This window comes from Bos indicus, chromosome 10 (assembly GCF_029378745.1).
Source record: "Bos indicus isolate NIAB-ARS_2022 breed Sahiwal x Tharparkar chromosome 10, NIAB-ARS_B.indTharparkar_mat_pri_1.0, whole genome shotgun sequence".
In the NCBI taxonomy this organism is placed as follows: domain Eukaryota; kingdom Metazoa; phylum Chordata; class Mammalia; order Artiodactyla; family Bovidae; genus Bos; species Bos indicus.
The window spans coordinates 14,625,523-14,646,319 of record NC_091769.1 but is presented as its reverse complement, the minus strand read 5'-3'; the positions used below and the strand labels follow the sequence as shown (position 1 = coordinate 14,646,319).

The following is a 20,797-nucleotide window of genomic DNA, read 5'->3' as shown; positions in this document are numbered from 1 at the left end:
AAACATCTATATAATGGAACACCATGCAGCATAAAACAGAATGAGGCAGACTTTCATGTGATATGGAAAGATCTCAGATCTCAAAGATATAAGCAAAAAAGTAAGGTACAGAACAATAAAATTAACAATTCTTGAAGGACACACAAATTACTATTAATAGTGCTTAATTCTGGAGAGTGGGGCTGAGGGTGTATTTTGCATCCTTCTGTACTCTTTGAATTTTTAAACAATTTTAACACTAGTTTTAGAAAGTCAATGATGAGAGCAGGAGCAAACATTTTGGGGGAATTTATTTCCTAACTTCTATGCTAAGTGATTTATGCACTTTATCTTGTCTGGATTTTCACACACAAAAAAGCAGTAATTTGGTCACTATTATCCCTTTCTATAAGGGCTTCCCTCGTGGCTCAGATAGTAAAGAATCTGCCTGCAATGAAGGAGACCTGGGTTTCATCCCTTGTTTGGGAAGATTCCCTGGAGAAGGGAATGGCAACCTACTCCAGTATTCTTGCCTAGAGAATTCCATGGACAGAGGAGCCTGTCGGGCTACAACAATCCTTGGGGTCACAAAGAGTCAGACATGACTGAGTGACTAACACACACACATCCCTTTCTGTAATGTGGGAACTGAAGTTTTGAGGGATAAAATAATTTGTTCAAGGTGACCTTATTGCCAATCTACTTTCAATAATGAAACAGAGAAAAATCTTTCCAGATTCTGATGCTGCCCATGACCACCTTCCTGGGGAAAGCTGGGAAAGCTTGCCTTACCCTACCTGTGGTCAAGGAGGAAGGCAAGACAAAAAGACTGCTGACTTTGAGATGGAATTGAGTTTCTGGAAATATCCAGTCTCCACATCACAAAAGGAGATGGGCTGAGGGACCCTAGGCTACCCACACTGTTCAAGTAAACAACGCTTGGCAACCAGGGCTTGAACACATGAAGGGAAGTATTTCCCCAATTAAACATGAAACGACTTCAAAGGAAACCCAGCAGGCACTTCATGAATGAAGAGGCAGCTGTCTGAGACCAGCAGAATCACAAGGCGAGAGTGGGGGCCAGGAAGGAGGGGGCAACGCCACGCCTTAGGACTCTGCGCGGAATCGTGACGCTGCTTCAGAAGTTTGCTCTGTTTCCCATTCCTCCATTCTCCCCAATAAAAGAGTCTTGTTATTGTTGGATAACAGACTTTGCAGCAACATTTTAAAATGCTAGATTTTATTTGTCCTAGGGTCTGCCAACACACACTGTAATTAAAATGTTGATTAGTAAACAGTTTAAATATATGACAGACAATGCAGTTAAAGCCTACAGTTAGGTCAATATGTGATTGAGAATTGCCATTTAAAAAATCTCATTTAAATTTTGCATACATTAATCACTACCATACTTCAAGGTTCTGATATCCACCTGACTACAATATTAAAATAAAACTTGCTGCCCCAGGGAAATCCTACTTATTCTTAATTGTTTCGAGGCTTTGATGGGCTTTTAATCTAAGATTAATTTATGCAATTTTAAATAACTCTTCTTATGATTAATAAGCTTGAAAATTAAAAGGAGTCTAAAGCAATTATAATGAGCATTTGGTCATAACCTCATTAGAAGAAGGAGTGAAGGATACAGCTCTGGAATTCTTACAAGACTACAATTTAAGGTTACTTTTAGAGAAGTCAAACGTAGTTCCTGAAATTGCAAAGGCAGGTTAGCAAAGGTCACTGTTAAAATGACGGCTAGCTAGATTAGCATACTAATGATTTTCTCTGATAGTGACAGAAAGGACACTGAAAAGAAGATGCAGAAAGAGAGACAAATGACATGCTGCCAAGAAGCTACAGACTCTGAACTGGGTTTCCTGTTAATCTGGCTGGAGAACTTCATGGAATTTCAGAAAGAGCCAGGGGATTAGAACATCCCTATTTATAAACCAGTTTCAGTAAGAGAGTCTGATCCACATGGAGCAAGCAGAGATCAGTCCTCTGTAGCCTGTTTGCCTGTTGTGCTGGGGTCACTGCCTTGCCTTGGATATCAAGGAGATCAAACCAGTCAATCCTAAAGGAAAGCAACCCAGAATACTCATTGGAAGGACTGATGCTGAAGCTCCAATATTTTGACCACGTGATGTGAAGAGCCGACTCACTGGAAAAGACCCTGATGCTGGGAAAGATTAAGGGTAGGAGGAGAAAGGGACAACAGAGGATGAGATGATTGGATGGCATCACTGATTCAATGGACATGAACTTGGGCAAAAACTCTGGGAGATAGAGAGGGACAGGGAGGCCTGGTGTGCTGCAGTCCATGGGGTCATAAAGAGTTGGACATGACTTGGTGACTGAACAATGACAACACTGCCTTGCCTAAGAACTAACAATGGCTTCCTGCAGCTGCAACTCCTCAATGGTGTGCAAAGCCCTTCTGGAGCTGGCTCTCTGCTGAGCTACCCCTTCCTTTTAAAAAAAAATTTGTTTTTTATGTGACCCATTTTTAAAGTCTTTATTGAATTTGTTATAATTTTGTTTCTCTTTGGGATTATTTTTTGGCTGTGAGGCATGTGTGATCTTAGCTCCCTGACTAGGGATCCTGCATCCTCTGCATTGGAAGGTAACGTCTTAACCGCTGGACCGTCAGGGATGTCCAGAACCACCATTTTTTAATTTCTATTTTCAAACAAATCCTACAGGTCTGGCTGGAGCTGAGATGTGTCCTCTGACCACCCTCACACTCCCTGTCCTGAGCCCTCGCACCAGCAGGCACATCAGCAGCACACAGCCCATCCTGTATTTTCTAGATGTCTCCTCTGGGTGTGTCCAGTCTGCTCCTTGAAGATCTGGATGTTTCTTACATTTCTTTTGAGCCCATCACAGCACCTCACAGACAGCACATTCTTGTTCCTTAACTGTTGCATAATAATCCCTCCAACAAGATGTTCACAATACTGATACTAGAGGACTGACACAAAAAGTTAAGGCTTTACAATGACTGGGGAAGAACAACTCACAGAGATCTGTCTATCTCTAGTTCAGTTCAGTTCAGTCGCTCAGTCGTGTCCGACTCTTTGCGACCCCATGAATCGCAGCACGCCAGGCCTCCCTGTCAATCACCAATTCCCGGAGTTCACTCAAACTCATGTCCATCAAGTCGGTGATGCCATCCAGCCATCTCATCCTCTGTTGTCCCCTTCTCCACCTGCCCCCAATCCCTCCTAGCATCAGAGTCCTTTCCGATGAGTCAAGTCTTCGCATGAAGTGGCCAAAGTATTGGAGTTCAGCCTCAGCATCAGTCCTTCCAATGAACACCCAGGACTGATCTCCTTTAGGATGGACTGGTTGGATCTCCTTGCAGTCCAAGGGACTTGCAAGAGTCTTGTCCAGCACCATAGTTCAAAAGCATCAATTCTTCGGTGCTCAGCTTTCTTCACAGTCCAACTCTCACATCCCCACATAACCACTGGAAAAATCATAGCCTTGACTAGATGGACCTTTGTTGGCAAAGTAATATCTCTGCTTTTCAATATGCTATCTAGGTTGGTCATAACTTTTCTTCCAAGGAGTAAGCATCTTTTAATTTCATGGCTGCAATCATCATCTGCAGTGATTTTGGAGCCCCCAAAAATAAAGTCTGACACTGTTTCCACTGTTTCCCGATCTATTTCCCATGAAGTAATGAGACCAGATTGAGAGGAGCTACCCCATGTCCAAGGTCAGGGGAGGCAGCCGAGAGGAGCAACCTCACGTCCAAGGAGCGGTGGCTGCACGGGCGCAGGAGGGCCGAGAGGAGCTATTCCATGTTCAAGGTCAGGAGGGGCAACCTTGTCCCAGGTAAGGAGCAGCAGCTGCGCTTTGCTGGAGCAGCCGTGAAGAGATACCCCACATCCAAGGTAAGAGAAACCTAAGTGAGACAGTAAGTGTTGCGAGAGGGCATTAGAGGGCAGACACACTGAAATCATACTCACAGAAAACTAGTCAATCTAATCACACAAGGACCACAGCCTTGTCTAACTCAGTGAAACTAAGCCATGCCATGTGGGGCCACCCAAGACAGGTGGGTCATGGTGGAGAGATCTGACAGAATGTGGTCCACTGGAGAAGGGAATGGCAAACCACTTCAGTAGTCTTGCCTTGAGAACCCCATGAACAGTATGAAAAGGCAAAATGATAGGATACTGAAAGAGGAACTCCCCAGGTTGGTAGGTGCCCAATATGCTACTGGAGATCAGTGGAGAAATAACTCCAGAAAGAATGAAGGGATGGAGCCAAAGCAAAAATAATACCCAGTCGTGGATGTGACTGGTGATAGAAGCAAGGTCTGATGCTGTAAAGAGCAATATTGCATAGGAGCCTGGAATGTTAGGTCCATGAATCAAGGCAAATTGGAAGTGGTCAAACATGAGATGGCAAGAGTGAATGTCAACATTCTAGGAATCAGCGAACTAAAATGGACTGGAATGGGTAAATTTAACTGAGATGACCATTATATCTACTACTGTGGGCAGGAATCCCTTAGAAGAAATGGAATAGCCATCATGGTCAACAAAAGAGTCTGAAATGCAGTACTTGGATGCAATCTCCAAAATGACAGAGTGATCTCTGTTCATTTCCAAAGGCAAACCATTCAGTATCATGGTGATCCAAGCCTATGCCCCAACCAGTAACGCTGAAGAAGCTGAACAGTTCTATAAAGACCTACAAGACCTTTTAGAATTAACACCCCCAAAAGATCTCCTTTTCATTATAGGGGACTGGAATGCAAAAGTAGGAAGTCAAGAAACACCTGGAGTAACAGGCAAATTTGGCCTTGGAGTACAGAATGAAGCAGGGCAAAGGCTAATAGAGTTTTGCCAAGAGAACACACTGGTTATAGCAAACACCTTCTTCCAACAACACAAGAGAAGACTCTACACATGGACATCACCAGATGGTCATTACCGAAATCAGACTGATTATATTCTTTGCAGCCAAAGATGGAGAAGCTCTATACAGTCAGCAAAAACAAGACCAGGAGCTGACTGTGGCTCAGATCATGAACTCCTTATTGCCAAATTCAGACTTAAATTGAAGAAAGTAGGGAAAACCACTAGACCATTCATGTATGACCTAAATCAAATCCCTTATGATTATACAGTGGAAGTGAGAAATAGATTTAAGAGACTAGATCTGATAGACAGAGTGTCTGATGAACCATGGACAGAGGTTTGTACAGGAGACAGAGATCAAGACCCATCCCCATGGAAAAGAAATGCAAAAAAGCAAAATAGCTGTCTGGGGAGGCCTTACAAATAGCTGTGAAAAGAAGAGAAGTGAAAAGCAAAGGAGAAAAGGAAAGATATACCCATTTGAATGCAGAGTTCCAAAGAATAGCAAGGAGAGATAAGAAAGCCTTCCTCAGCGACCAATGCAAAGAAATAGAGGAAAACAACAGAATGGGAAAGACTAGAGATCTCTTCAAGAAAATTAGAGATACCAAGGGGACATTTCATGTAAAGATGGGCTCGATAAAGGACAGAAATGGTATGGACCTAACAGAAGCAGAAGATATTAAGAAGAGATGGCAAGAATACACAGAAGAACTGTACAAAAAAGATCTTCATGACCCAGATAATCATGATGGTATGATCACTCACCTAGAGCCCGACATCCTGTGAAGTCATCACATTCACATCCTAATGTGAAGTCAAGTGGGCCTTAGAAAGCATCACTACGAACAAAGCTAGTGGAGGTGATAGAATTCCAGCGGAGCTATTTCAAATCCTGAAAGATGATGCTGTGAAAGTGCTGCACTCAATATGCCAGCAAATTTAGAAAACTCAGCAGTGGCCACAGGACTGGAAAAGGTCAGTTTTCATTCCAATCCCAAAGAAAGGCAATGCCAAAGAATGCTCAAACTACTGCACAATTGCACTCATCTCACACTCTAGTAAAGTAATGCTCAAAATTCTCTAAGCCAGGCTTCAGCAATACGTGAACCATGAACTTCCAGATGTTCAAGCTGGTTTTAGAAAAGGCAGAGGAACCAGAGATCAACTTGTCAACATCCGCTGGATCATCAAAAAAGCAAGAGAGTTCCAGAAAAACATCTATTTCTGCTTTATTGACTATGCCAAAGCCTTTGACCGTGTGGATCACAATCAACTGTGGAAAATTCTGAAAGAGATGGGAATACCAGACCATCTGACCTGCCTCTTAAGAAACCTATATGCAGGTCAGGAAGCAACAGTTAGAACTGGACATGGAACAACAGACTGGTTCCAAATAGGAAAAGGAGTATGTCAAGGCTGTATATTGTCACCCTGCTTATTTAACTTATATGCAGAGTACATTATGAGAAACGCTGGGCTGGAAGAAGCACAAGCTGGAGTCAAGATTGCCGGGAGAAATATCAATAACCTCAGATATGCAGATGATACCACCCTTATGGCAGACAAGTGAAGAGGAACTCAAAAGCCTCTTGATGAAAGTGAAAGAGGAGAGTGAAAAAGTTGGCTTAAAGCTCACCATTCAGAAAACTAAGGAATATCTCTAAGAAACTACCAATTTATCAGACACTACTACAAATGTGTAATTTACGTTTACTTTTCTAGATTGCATTAAGCTCCACTAAGCGTATGTGTCTTTCAAGAAGCTACGGATCAGACGTGCCCAGAACATCAGACGAGACAAATCAGAACCCAAAGAGGTTGAAGGATTCAGTGCCCCTACGTATCCAGCACTTAACAGTTTAAACACTTTCACAAACTATTTTAATAGGGAAAACACCCACCCTTCAAGATTGGTATTAAATCTGTCATTTTATAGATGAAGAAGCTGAGGCTCAGTTAAGCTAAGTAACTGTTGATTACCCAGGAGAGGCAGAGACTCTCCTGAAAAGAGAAATCCTGAAATTGGGTCTTCTGATAATCCAGAGCAACGCTCCTTCCAATCTGCCATGTTGCTTCTCATCTTATGTTCACAATAGACTCACTTTCAAGATCGAGAGCCCATTTCTGGCCTCTGCAGACTTAACACACAGAGGACAGAGTATGTCTTGCTGGTTTCAGCCACATACCTTTCTACTTCTACAACCATGGTTATGGAAACCAGTTGGGTCATGGTATCATCAACTCAATGGACATGAGTTTGAGCAAACTCTGGGAGATAGGGAAGGACAGGAGAGCCTGGTGTATTGCAGTCCTTGGGGTTGCAAAGGGCTGAACATGACTGAGCGACTGAACGACGACAAATCCTATGAACAAGTCACAATCTGCGAGTGGAAGGAAAGCAAAGTGTCAGGAGGTAGGGAGTGATGTGCTGGTTCCTGCTGAGCAGCTGGAGGCTGGGGACGGGACTCTGGAGAGGCGGTACAGCCACCTCAGGCTTTAACTACTTGCCCACAGTCAGCCCCTCCCCTGCTGTCCAGGAGACAAGATTCTTCCTCATGATCTTAGAACAATCAGAAAAAAGACTCTAGGGGATGCAGGCTTCAGTAGTTGGGGCTCATGGGCTCAGCAGCTGTGGCTCCTGGGCTCCAGAGCACAGGCTCAACAGTTGAGGCGCATGGGCTTAGCTGTTCTGCAGCATGTGGGATCTTCTAGGACCAGGGATTGAACCCTTGTCTCCTGCATTGGCACGTGGATTCTTTACCACTGGGCCACCAGGCAAGCCCAGTGTTTTTTTCCTTGTGATGAGAACACTTAGGATTTACTCTCTTAACAACTTTCAAATATATCACATTAACTATAGTCGTTATTTTGTGCATCACATCCCTAGTACTTACTTATCTTAGAACCAGAAGTTTGTACCTTTTGACCATCTTTATCCAATTCACCCTTCCTCTGCCTCTAATCACCACAAATCTTTTTCCTATGAAATTTTTTTTAAGATTCCACATATCAGATTTTTGTCTTTGTCATTGTCTAACCTACCTCAAACACCGTAATGCCCTAAAGATTCATCCATATTGTTGCTAATGGCAGAATTTCCTTTTTTATGGCTGGATAATATTCTGCTGTGTATATATGTGTATCTATCTCACAACCTTTTTACTTATTCATCTGTTGATAGACACTTGGGTTGTTTCCATGTGTTGGCTGTCGTAAGTAATGCCGCTATGAGCATGGGGGTACAGGTATTTCTTTGACTTAGTGTTTTTGTTTCCTTCAGATACAGTCCCAGAAATGGAAATGCTGGATCACATGACAGCCCTATTTCCCATTGTTTAAGGAAGCTCCATACTGTTTTCCAGAGTAGCCTTACCAGTTTGCGATCCTACCAGCACTACACAGGGTTCCCTTTTCTCCACATCCTTGCCAACACCTATCTCTTGTCTTTCTGATGACAGCCATTCTAACAGGCGTGGGGTGATATGTTCACTGTGGTTGTGATTTACGTTTCCCTCTATAATTAGTGATGTACTTGCTGGCCATTCGTATAGCTTCTTTGGAAAAGCGTCTATTCACGTGCTTTGCCTATTTAACTTATTGTAGATTTTGATTATTTATTTATGGCTGCACTGGGTCTTCACTGCGGTGCACAGGCTTTCTCCAGCTGGAGTGAGCAGGGGCCGACACACGGCTCAGTTGCCCTGCAGCATGTGGAATCTTCCTGGACCAGGGATTGAACCCATTTCCCCTGTGCTGGCAGGCAAGTTCTTAACCACTGGATCACCAGGGAAGTCCTCCTTTGCCTATTTTTAAATTGGTTTGTTTTTCTTGCTTTTGAGTTGTATGAGTTCTTTATATATTTTGGATATTAATCCCTTATCAGATACACCATTTGCGAATATTTTTTTCTCCTTCTGAAGAGTGTCTTTTATTTAGTTCTTTTCGATCATCCAGTCAAGAGAGATTACCGAACAGCTACTTTGTGCCTTGTATTGTGCCAGCTGGCTCAGTGGTAAAGAACCCGCCTGCCAATGCAGGAGGTACGGGTTTGATCCCTGGGTCAGAAAAATCCCCTGGAGAAGGAAATGGCAATCCACTCCAGCATTCTTGCCTGGGAAATCCCATGGACAGAGGAGCCTGGAGGGCTACAGTCTGCGGGGTTGCAGAGTCAGACAAGACTGACTGACTAAACAGCTCTGCCAGCTGCAGGGATGCAGTGTCTTCCTCACCACACTGTTAAGCTCCTGGAGGGCAAGACTGGTGTTTCGGCAGTCTCTGTATTCCTACAGCTGTGCAACTCAAGTAAGTGGTCTGGGGGCCACTTGCCACTAGTTTGCAAGAAGATAAGAAGCTATGCTACGAAGTAAATCAGCACACAGCTTCTTCACAGAGAGAATTTTGCTATAAAAAACTGTCAGGTGAACTAAACAGAAAACTTCCATACGTGCTTGATTTATATTCTAGCACGAACTCCTCATCTTGTGTTCAAGAAACTGTTCAGATATTACCATTAGTCCATGGTCTGTATCTGCTAAGTCGCTTCAGTCCTGTCTGACTCTGTGCGACCCCAGAGACGGCAGCCCACCAGGCTCCCCCGTACCCGGGATTCTCCAGGCAGGAACACTGGAGTGGGTTGCCATCTCCTCCTCCAATGCATGCAAATGAAAAGTGAAAGTGAAGTTGCTCAGTGGTGTCAGACTCTAGCGACCCCATGGACTGCAGCCTACCAGGCTCCTCCGTCCATGGGATTTTCTAGGCAAAATACTGGAGTGGGGTGCCATTGCCTTCTCCGGGTCTGTATCTGAGTAGCACTAAACTGCAGCACCTAGCAACTTATTCCACATATAGAACGTGCTCAGTAAGGTTTTCTGAGTTAAAAGAAATTTCTCCCAAACTCAAAGAGTAATATCACTTAGAAGCTGCTCATTTCTATAATTGTGATAGTAAACTAAAAAGGAGAGAAGGTTTTGTGGCCAGATAAACTGCAGAACATGCTCTGCCTTCAGTTTTTGCCATAGATTGATGAAGCCAGAAATCCGGAAGAGCTCGCGAACTTTCACAGCTTCTCTTCAGAGAAACAGACAGGTGCAAACTGCTGGTCATTATTTCCTCTCTTCCTACTCGGTTTATCTGCACTGAGGTTTAGGCCCCAGCCGCTGTGTCCAGACACGAGCTCTCTGCTCCAACCACAGTCCTCCAGATGCAGGACAAGGCCAAGGTGGAGGGGGATAGAAGGGGTGAGCTGAGCAAGCATCCTGGAAGAATGAACAAGCACAGACTTGCCATTCCATGTTTCTCTGTGGGGTGTCTGTCTCAGTTTTGTTTTGGATTGCCTCAGCTGCAACTGTCACAAGCGTAATAACAACCCTCTGCCCACTATGCACCAATATTAGCTTTGATGTAGTGCAGAGCAGTCCTATATTCTTCCTGGCTGTGTGACTCTAGGCAAGTCAATTATCCTCTCTGAGCCCCAGTTCAATGTATCAGTAAAACGGGAATAAGAATAATCTTCATAGTGTTTGTGTGAATGTCAAATGAGATATGATATACAAAAGATCTCTGTAAATACATGCGTATTTAAAACTGTGATCTGTTAAGCTTAATTCTTCTCTCTAAAGTAAAGCTTTTCTTTCTTTAAGGTTAAAAATTAGAAGACTAAATTCATCTGCAGCCACAAGTTGTATGCAACAGTTGCTCCGATTTCAAGTAATTTCAGAGAAAATAGGTATAGTATGGATTTTGACTAGTGTGTATATTAGATATAAGCTATGTCTCACATATGTGCAGAGAGTAATACACTCACAAAAATACCCCAATGTCCTGCAACGCGTGGCTCAGTTGTGACCCCATTCACAAAGCCTCCCCAGGCAACCCTGGCTGGAAGAAATCTTGCCTTTCTCAGAGCTCATTGAACCTGTTAAATTCATATCACTTCAGTTCAATAATTATTTATTGAGCATTCAATGTGGGGCTAGGGATTGGGCTAAAGCTGAGGTACAAAGATAAAGATGACTTGATCTTTTCCTCTAGGAACCTGTGGTCTTGCTTAAGGCCTGTTACATTACTGCCACAAAGTGTGAAAAAAGCACTGAGCGACTTCACTTTCACTTTTCACTGTCATGCATTGGAGAAGGCAATGGTAACCCACTCCAGTGTTCTTGCCTGGAGAATCCCAGGGACAGGGGAGCCTGGTGGGCTGCCATCTATGGGGTCACATAGAGTTGGACACAACTGAAGCGACTTAGCAGCAGCAGCAGAGGTACTTGGCCAGAAAGAAGGGTGGCACACAACAGGAAGCCAGCAGCCCTACTGAAGGAGGCCTGGCAAAGCTTCAGGGGCTGAGCCAGTGGGGTTTTGCAGGCCGAGTAGGAGTTCACCACATGAGTGTAAGGAAAGCACATTCTTGATGGAAGAAATGGCACATGATATGACCGTGTGAGGATGCCTCACGTGTTAATGGACTGTCAGGCTGTCAGGGCATAGGCTGCGTGTACAGGAGCACAGTGAGGTGGAGGGCCAGGTGAAGGCAGGCAGGAGTAGGTGCAGGAGGGCCTTTGCCAAGTCTGTCTATCCTGTGCTTGGCTGTTCATGCCCTCATATTCCTTGCTAGACTAGAAACTGGTTGAAGGCAGGAGGCAAGATTGACAGTGTTTCCTCGGCATCAGGCAGGACACTCTGCCCAGAGTAGACACTCAACAAAGAAGGGTGGGTGTGTGCTGACATTCTCTTCCTGTCTCACAAGAGCAGAAGAGGCTGCTGAAATACAAACCTGCACCAGACGCGCAGTGCGTTACAATTCAGCCGACCCCCGAAAAGCTAGCCTCATGCCTGCCTTTGGTACTTAACCCACTTTCCAGATGACACGCACTGCTGCCTGCACAGGTGAGCTGCAAAGGGGGCCATTTCCAAAGGCGGGAAGCCGAGCTGCCCAGCCAGGGCTCTGCGGACCTCCCTGACAGGGGAAGCCAAAGCTCGTTTAGGAGAAAGAACTTTCTAGCCCTGGGGCTGGTGCCTCAAGCCCGGCAAACGCCAGCATTCCAGGGCTGCTGATTTGCCTTCCCGAGAGCGAGAGTATTCCAGAGGCAAGCCTGTGGCTTAAAAAAAAAAAAAAAAAAAAATCATGTTTAATTTAAAAATTAGAAACTGGAGCAGGCTGTGAGCACAGGGGTTGATTGAAACAAAATTTAAATTCCTGTCAAGCCCATTTAAACACGGGGGCCCTTCATAGACAATTAGCTGCTCCCTGTGAATGCTGAATAAACTCAGGCCTGGTCACTGCGAGCAGAGAGGCACCTACTGTGAGGCGCTGAAAAAAAAATTAACTAAAATCAGGCTGTATGAAATATTCAGCCTTCCAGTATATCACAGGGGTTTGAAAGTGTAAACAAGACAAAAATCGATTCCTTAGTGCCCTCAAATCAAGCCCCCAAAATGGTTAGGGCATCTGTTTCTGCTAAATTTTGTTTACATCGGCAGATTTGCCTTAATTGCAGTTGTTTATTTCTCATTGTCCCTGGGGCCCTAATCTCCCGATTACTAATACTTAACACTCATTTCACATCTAAAGCTACTTCTAATCCTCAACAGGTTTTGGGGGCTCTTAAAATTATTGAAACCACAGAGGCGGGAGAGACAGCCTCTTTGTGAAAGGAACGTTTTCTTATCTACTACCAGCTGGGCCCAATCATCACCAGGGATGGCTGCAACAAAGGTGGTAAAAGGCTCTCCCACAATGACTGCTGCTCCACTGGGGATTCAGGGGATAAAAAGGAGCTTTGATGGAAAAATCTGAACAAGAGGCTAAAGCAGTCCAGCCAAATAAAGTTACTGTCATAATCAAATGCTGTCAATCACCATGAAAATCCAATTAAAAATGTCTCAGCACAGCCCTCTTAAGTGGAAAAATGTACCCTATGTACACAAATTTTTGTCAACTCCACACCAGTCCCACAATGAGAAAGTCCTCCTATTCACTGAACCCCCCTCCCCAACCCCCAAGTTGAGAAAGAGATGCGGGTCATTCAGAAGCAGTCTGAGGGAGCTGCGACGCACACAGGCTACTGGTATACAATTAAGAGTTAATCGGGTTCCATTTGAAAATTCCATTTTCATTTGTGTTGAGGGAACCTTTGCACGAATAAACGAATGGTAACTTATTCTCCTACTTCAGAATCAGTGACCATTTATATTAAGAGAGCGGGGAAACAGTAAGCCAGGATACTGGAAAGAAACGAGTCCATTCTCCAGCAAATGTCCCTCGGTAGACCATGGCCTAATGTTCAATTCTAATCTTGAAAATTAAATAGAGGAGAGAAGGCCCAAATGTCTCCGCTGCCTTTCTGCAGTCTCTTAAACGGCTAAGTAAACCTCAAGTTATCTGCAGGCAGATCTGACCCCCCAAATAGCTGTCTACAGAAGCCCTCACTGAATCCACACAGCTCCTGGTCCCCCAAGGTCTCTCTTGAAACTGCTACAAATTAAAAAGCAAACAACCCATTAAACAAATCCAGCTGGTTACAACTGTAAATAGGTGGCTTCTAATAACTTTCCAGCCCTTGAAATTCCTGGCTAGATTCATTCATTATTGATAAGTATTGCATCGATTTATTGGAGTGCTGTTGATGTTGTTGTTTGGTTGCTAAGTTGTGTCCGACTTTTTGTGACCCCATGGACTGTAGTCCACCAGGGTTCTCTGTCCATGGGATTTCCCAGGCCAGAATACTGGACTGGGTTGCGAATTCCTCCTCCAGAAGATCTTCCCGACCCAGGGATCAAACGTGCGTCTCCTGCATTGGCTGGTGGGTTCTTTACCACTGAGCCACCAGGGAAGCCCTTATTGGAGCGTACTTACAGGGAGACGTGCACTTACAGGAAATGGATGGGGAGACAGTGGAAACAGTGTCAGACTTTATTTTTCTGGGCTCCAAAATCACTGCAGATGGTGACTGCAGCCATGAAATTAAAAGACGCTTACTCCTTGGAAGCAAAGTTATGACCAACCTAGATAGCATATTCAAAAGCATAGACATTACTTTGCCAACAAAGGTTCGTCTAGTCAAGGCTATGATTTTTCCTGTGGTCATGTATGGATGTGAGAGTTGGACTGTGAAGAAAGCTGAGCACCGAAGAATTGATGCTTTTGAACTGTGGTGCTGGAGAAGACTCTTGAGAGTCTCCTGGACTGCAAGGAGATCCAACTAGTCCATCCTAAAGGAGATCAGTCCTGGGTGTTCTTTGGAAGGAATGATGCTGAAGCTGAAACTCCAAAACTTTGGCCACCTCATGCAAAGAGTTGACTCATTGGAAAAGACCCTGATGCTGGGAGGGATTGGGGGCAGGAGAAGGGGACGACAGAGGATGAGATGGCTGGATGGCATCACTGACTCGATGGACATGAGTCTGTGTGAACTCCGGGAGTTGGTGATGGACAGGGAGGCCTGGCATGGTCGCAAAGAGTCGGACATGACTGAGCGACTGAACTAACTAACTACAGGAAAACAAGTTTGCTGCTTTCAGTAGCAATTCCCAAGTCACAGAGACTGGGCTTCAGGATTGTTTTATATTCCCCCCACAAGTGGCTGAATGACAGGATTTTTCAGCCTCATCTGTTATTCCCAAGGACTGGGGGGCAGGGTGGCCCACATCTGACATGGTGATAGACAGAAGACCTTGGGGTCCCCTGCCATCAATTTAACCTGAAAAACGTGCTGGCCAGGTGGTCTCCTCTAAGTCTTGACTCTCTAATGACCTTTTGACTTGGAAGGAACCGTCAAAGGTGAATTCTCAAGTGGTCAGAACACATGCCAAAGATCACAGGTGCTCTGAGCAAGGACTGCTTCACACTTTCTTGCTCTTCCTGTCCTTCCAGGGTGGACAGCAGAGCCCTGGTGCCTGTTCTGATGGGTCTGGCTGTACTGGTCGTTAAAAGCTGAGAATGGTATCCAAGCAAACAATGTGATATCCCAGAAATTCTATTATTTTGGAACCAATGATTTTCCCACATGACCTCTCATAGCAGAAAGTCAAACAAGAATCTCGGATCAGATCATGTAGTTCTAGTGTGGCCATCCTAACTCATACTGAATATCAGAGCCCAGGATGGCTTGCTCTTGGGTGAGTTTCCCCAACTTTACTCTGAGTTCCTACAGAACAGGGACACATGATGTCATTTTTGTCTTTATGTCTAATACAGTGTTTTATTACAATGAAGTAGAATGAGTGGCACATGCAAAGAATAATCAATAGTGCTATCTCTTCTTTTAGTCAGAACAGAGAGCATGCCTGAATGACAGCCACATACGACTAAGCTAGGAACTGAATTAAAGATCAGGCTCTTCTTTCAAGGAGCTCACAATCTAGTTGTAAGGAGAAAAACATGGTGTCAAACCAGTGAGTTTCACTTGGACAGTTTTTAAAAGCAGCAGCAACAAAAAGAGCCCCCAGGACCTGCTCCCTGGTCCAAATGCCAGAGATTCTCTGACTTGGGTTGGGATCTGGGCAGTTTCTTTTAAAACCCACTCAGATGATTCTGATGAGTTAGGAACCCCTGCACCACGTGGGCCAAGCTGTGAATTTACCATGAATATATATTTTATGTGATGAAGTGCTGTTTCAAGTTGGAGACAATAAATGGTGGAGGGATTCTGAGCAGGGAGCAGGCACTGTGAAACAGAGGAGTGGGGAAGGCTGCAGGGAGGAGGAAGGCGAAGTCTGAGGACGGTGGGGAGGAGGGCATTCTAGGTTGAGGCCACCACCCAAATAACAGAAACTCCCTGTGAACTGAGCAACCTCAAAGGAGGAACAAATGCAGAATCCACCCAGAAGACCCAGCTCAGCCTGGGTGAATGTGGCAGAACACTGAAGAGGCCGCACTGCTGCATTCACCGCATCCGAGGCAATGAAACTGTTCCTGTGGCCAGGGCTGTGCAGCCACACTGCACCCTGAAATGATGCTGGGAAGATGGCAGTCAGCTCAGTAAACAAGAAAGAAGACTTGCAGGCAGGAGTTCAAAAATCGCAATCTTAAACAGGCAAATCATCACCATATTAAGAGATCGGACTTGACTGATGGAGGAAAAAAGTTATCCTTAACTGGGAAATTAAAACTGTCAGATCACTATGATCAAGGAATGACAGATTTTTATCTATCTGTATATCTCTGGCTATGTGCATATATACAAATACATTCACACGTATACACATGCATTTATCTGCTAAAGTCTGGTGAAAAGATTAAGCAGTCACATGAAAAAACAAAGCTTACTTTCTGGGGTTATAATCTCTCTGTTCTCGCTGAAGTGCTAACATGTCATCAAAAATTCAAATTAAAGCTGTCTGATTCAGTGTGATCTCAAACATCCAGACAGTGATTCTGCCGTTGTAATTATGTGCAATTAAAAACTAAAATCAACTTCTTACTAGTGCTTTCCTATTTATAAGGAGACACAACACAGATGATTTTAATGGCATTTAAAACTTGAAAATAATAATAATAAATTCATTACGTGGTTCTCAAATGGACTCTATGTGGAGCCCCCAGGCTTCTGTGATGTCTTTTGTGCTCGGAGAAAATATTTAGTTGAAGTTTCAATATTATCCAGTTTCCCTCTGCAAATCTGGGGTGTCTTGGCCAATGAGCTGATGTGCACTTTCCAAAGAAAAACCAAAAGCAAAAATGGGGTCTGCAAGAACTGGAGGCTAGACACACGTGTAAGTCTGGCCCTAAGGGTCTATTTTTAATCCATGGTCCACGTGATGCAGCAAACTAGCTAAAGGGAGTAAATGACCACCAAGTTCAGAGTCGCTTGTTAACCATCACTAGCAGCTTAAAAAGCTTACATTACAAGCACATGGTCCATGAGCGCTGGGCAAGGCGCTATGTGCGTGGAAGTGTGCCCTTCCTCATTTTTGTGCTTAGGGACTCAGTAAGCACTGGACCAAAATAAAGTGGAACTTCATCTCTGGTCCAGTTAGTAGAATATGGTGATAATGCTGAATTTTATCTGAGTCCTAGGCTCCCAGAAAGCAGTAACAAGTGAGGAATCTCCCTACTTCCATGTTAGCTCCAAAGACTAGCTGCTCTCACAGAGATAAGACCCCTGTCCATCCTTCCGTAAGGCTGGAGGCTAACTTTCTGGTTTACCTGCCTCCATAACCTTGGCTCCCTCCCTTTGCTTTGAGACACTCCTCACTAAGAAACATTCTCCCTATTGCAACAGCCTGACTACAATCATCTCCTTAACCATCCAGTGCATTCTGTGGGTTTGAGTCCCATAATAAAGCCATTTGGTCTGAACTCAGAAGTTCAGACTATTCCAGAAGTCACACTGGAATTTGAGTGCTGGAGATAAAAATCCTAACATGATGGTTCTTCTGATTTTTAAAAGGGACCCTGCCCAATTTATCGCATACCTGGATTCGCTTAGAGAACAACGCACCCAGCCTATCTGAAAATGTAATTATAATCAGGTTTTGGATAAGCAGAAAAGCTACCAGTGACAATGTAATTTAGAGGAGTTAAACAAGTTAACATCTCTTTGCAAGTAATTAAATGTTTAAACAGATTTTTCTGGAACAGTTTGGTGTTTATTAGCCCCCAAACAATACCACCTCCAGTACATAAAGCCTTTTCTGAGAAATGAGATGCCTTCAAGTTTGCAGCTGCTGGAATTCAGATGAAGGGGGGAAAAAATCTTTCTAAAAGCACTATTTTGATTATAACTGACACTCCTCCCGCAAGACCCATACTTGCTTCTCTGGGGTTTCCAGCCCCGCTATTTACTTGCTTTCTAAGCAAAATGTCAAATTTCAATTGCAAACTGCAGTCTGTGTTTCTTCTCAGGTGCCTGAGTGGAAAACCAAACCTGAGGAAATGCTGAATGAGGATGCCCTGCTCTGGAACGTACCAGGAAATGCACAAAGTACCAGGCATGATTATGGGAACCTGAGGAGAAAACCCATGTTTTTAAACAATTACTAAAGCAGTATAGTAACGGCATAAAGACAATTTCTGCGCCAGCTTGTTTCTCTGAAATTCTCTCTGCCACTGAACAGCTAGAACAGATAATAACTATTAGTAAATCAAACTCCTCTGCAATATCCAGCTGTGCCTCACACATTTACATACAGATAGAATGGGTATATGTTTTTAATATGTATGTGATACGTACTTGTACCACAGCCGAAGCGCATGGTACAAAGGAGGGGGAGAATGGCAATCGGATCAGCATGAGATAATAAAGTGGCCTAGATAAAGTATTAGCCAGCGATTGATCTCAAACCGGGAGGCGGCTTCTTCTGACCTGATTACTTACTATGCATAGATTCCATTAAATAGAGCTTAGACATGGAAAGATTCTGGAAACACTCTAAATGCATAGAAGGATCTACAGCGCCCTGAACCTAAATTGTAACTGCATAGGTGCCCATGGCCCACACCGTCCTGGCTTGAGTCAAGGCCCACATTCAGGATAGGCTGAGAGGTTAAAGGGCCGCCTGACAGCTGGTGGGAAGCCCGGCCGGCTGAGTCCCACAGGGAGGGCCCATCCCTTTCCTTCCCTCCCCCATGCCAGCAAGCATTTCACCCTCCAAATGAAGGCCCCCCTCCAGAGCAGTTCGCCTGGTCCTGGCCACAGAGCTCCTGTGATCAAAGTGGGAGGGAAGTGAGAAGCTGAACAATCACTTAGGGTCACAGTCCCTCTTTGAAAAACTGATGACAGCCATGAATTTCTCTTTAAAAGAAAAACGCATATCCCCACAAGCATACGGTTTGGGAGTAATTTCAGGGGCTCTAACAGACTTCCGGAAGTCACTGACCCTAGGTCAAGCACTGCTTATCTAGTCCATCCCTTTCATTCTCAGAAGAGGACACAGAGAGTGGGGAGGGACTAGGGACCCGCTGACCAGGGAAGGGAGGCTTTTCTGCTAAATCAGCCTGACCTTTACTATAAAGGGACCTGGAAGGAAGATTAATTCCTCAGAAGGAATTCTCTGTGGTTTATACAAATGGTCTGTACAGAAAGGTTGCTCACCATGTGTCTTTTACTTAAAAATATGTAGACATATAATCTGAATAGCCAAGCCGGCCACACACCTCTCCATCTCCATGCCTTCGTCAGGTCGTCTCTCTCCCTGAACGCCTGAGATCTCAGGGGTAGGATCCTTAATGCTTTGCTTCCCTCAATCTGATGGTTGACATTTGGGAAACCTTCCCCACCGCCTGCACATCACCATCCTCTCCTTTCTTGTTGCAATCCCATCAATGCTTTCCACCTGGCAGAGGCTGCGCTTTCCCCACAGAAGCTGGAACACCCTTGCTTGGTTGTCTGACGCCTCTGAACACTGTCTGCCACTCCCTCAGAGTTTCTGCAGTGTGGAAACTTAGTTTGCTAAGTTTGTTGGTCTTCAGTCACAGAGCTGGGGCAGCAAGGTCTTTTCTGTGCTTTATATCAGGGTGACTTAAAATTGGGTTAATTATGGCATCATCATCAGAGGAGCAGAAAGAGTGTGTGTGGGGGGTTCCTATCTGTCTGAATGTTCCTCACTGCCTGCATGGCTGGTTTTCCTTTGCTTAAAGTTAGCAATAACTAGCGTTAAACAATAACTTGAAGAGTTACTCATGACATAACTGGAGGCACTGAGGAGAGGGAAGATCTTCCCCAAGGATGAAGGACTTCCCTATAAGTGAGCAGGAGTTCACTCAGGAGAATTTACTCAAGAAAAAAGGTACTGATGGGTGGGTGGCTGCTTCTATGTCAAGTCCAAGTTTTCAGACCTGGATACTAGGGTTCCTTCTACCAGAAGTGGAATTTCTTAACAGATTGCCCAGCATGTGGTGAATATATTGCCTACCTGAACCCAACCTTTGTGGGTCTGTGACTCCAGGAGGCCAGTGTCAGTGGGATTTCTGTTGCAGCATCACTGGAGGTTTCACATTGCTCTGCAAAAGGTCTGGGGACTCGGCAGACTCATGCTTTGCCCATCCTTTCCTCTGCCTGGAATGACTCCTTGCAAACTCTCTATTAAAATTCAATCCAACCTCCAAAGGCCCTTTTCAAATGCTACTTTCTCCATATAACTTTGCACAGACCTCTGCAATTCTTTTCTGTAGTTAGTTTATTCTAGTTACTTGCATAGGCGCCTTACCCTCTGCAACACTGTCTGTGTGAGGCGTACTCTGTGTCTTCTGCTGAGTCTAGCACAGGACTCTGCACATAATAGTCGGTGTGTATCTACTGAATTCAGTTGTCTGCCTGCTTCTGCGATCTCTCAAGCTGATGTGGATGCCAATGATGAGAATTCTGAGTTAATTCTTTATGTAGTTTAAGGGCTATGCGCCAGAAAACAGTACCAGTTCCTGTGGATCCTGGCTGGCCTCCCCCAAATGTGAACATCAAGTGAATTTCTTAGTCCAATTTTAAGATATTTCCACTTAGAACAGAAAAACTGTAGCCATCTTAGGAATAACCATGCAAAGCAGAGAGAATTAAATAGCTAAATGGCTAAATGAGTTCTAACATTCTAGAGCCTAAACCTGAGTTTTACGTTTCACCTTTTAAGAATGACATGGTCAAAAACTACAAAGATGATGATTTTTAAGACTCAAGTATTCTTGTATGGAAGGCGACTGCCCCAAATAAAATGACAAAAACCACCTGAGCACTCGCCACGCGCACAGCCCAGGCCCAGAGGTGTGGCAGATTCGGCACCTCTCCCTGTATTCTCATTTACTAAGGCTGAGACTTGTCAGGGACACTCCCAAGTTCATGTAAGAGTTTCTTGACGAGTCTGTAACTTTCTATATTCCTGTCCAACTTCACCTCTGATGTTCTCCCTTGGATCTAGAAAAGGCAGGCCCATAGGGAAATCTCAGCAATCCTGCAGTCTTCACAGCCGATGTGGCCCAAGCTGTGCAGACCATGTTGGTATCCTGCTGGCTGGAG

General features: G+C 44.4%; 1 protein-coding gene across 13 annotated transcripts in view; it reads right to left on the bottom strand.

Moving 5' to 3' along the window:
• The window catches only part of MAP2K5 (mitogen-activated protein kinase kinase 5), a 268,500-nt gene that overhangs the window by 17,688 nt on the left and 230,015 nt on the right, over positions 1–20,797 (bottom strand). For 5 of the 13 annotated variants that reach the window (XM_070796953.1, XM_070796958.1, XM_070796959.1 and 2 more), the window contains one exon: positions 1,472–3,889. The exons of the other annotated variants lie outside the window; for them this stretch is intronic. In XM_070796953.1, coding sequence (XP_070653054.1) covers positions 3,779–3,889 — 111 coding nt within the window. In that variant the 3' untranslated portion in view covers positions 1,472–3,778. Of the gene's footprint in view, positions 1–1,471; positions 3,890–20,797 lie in introns of those variants that run through there. 13 annotated transcript variants of the gene reach the window in all.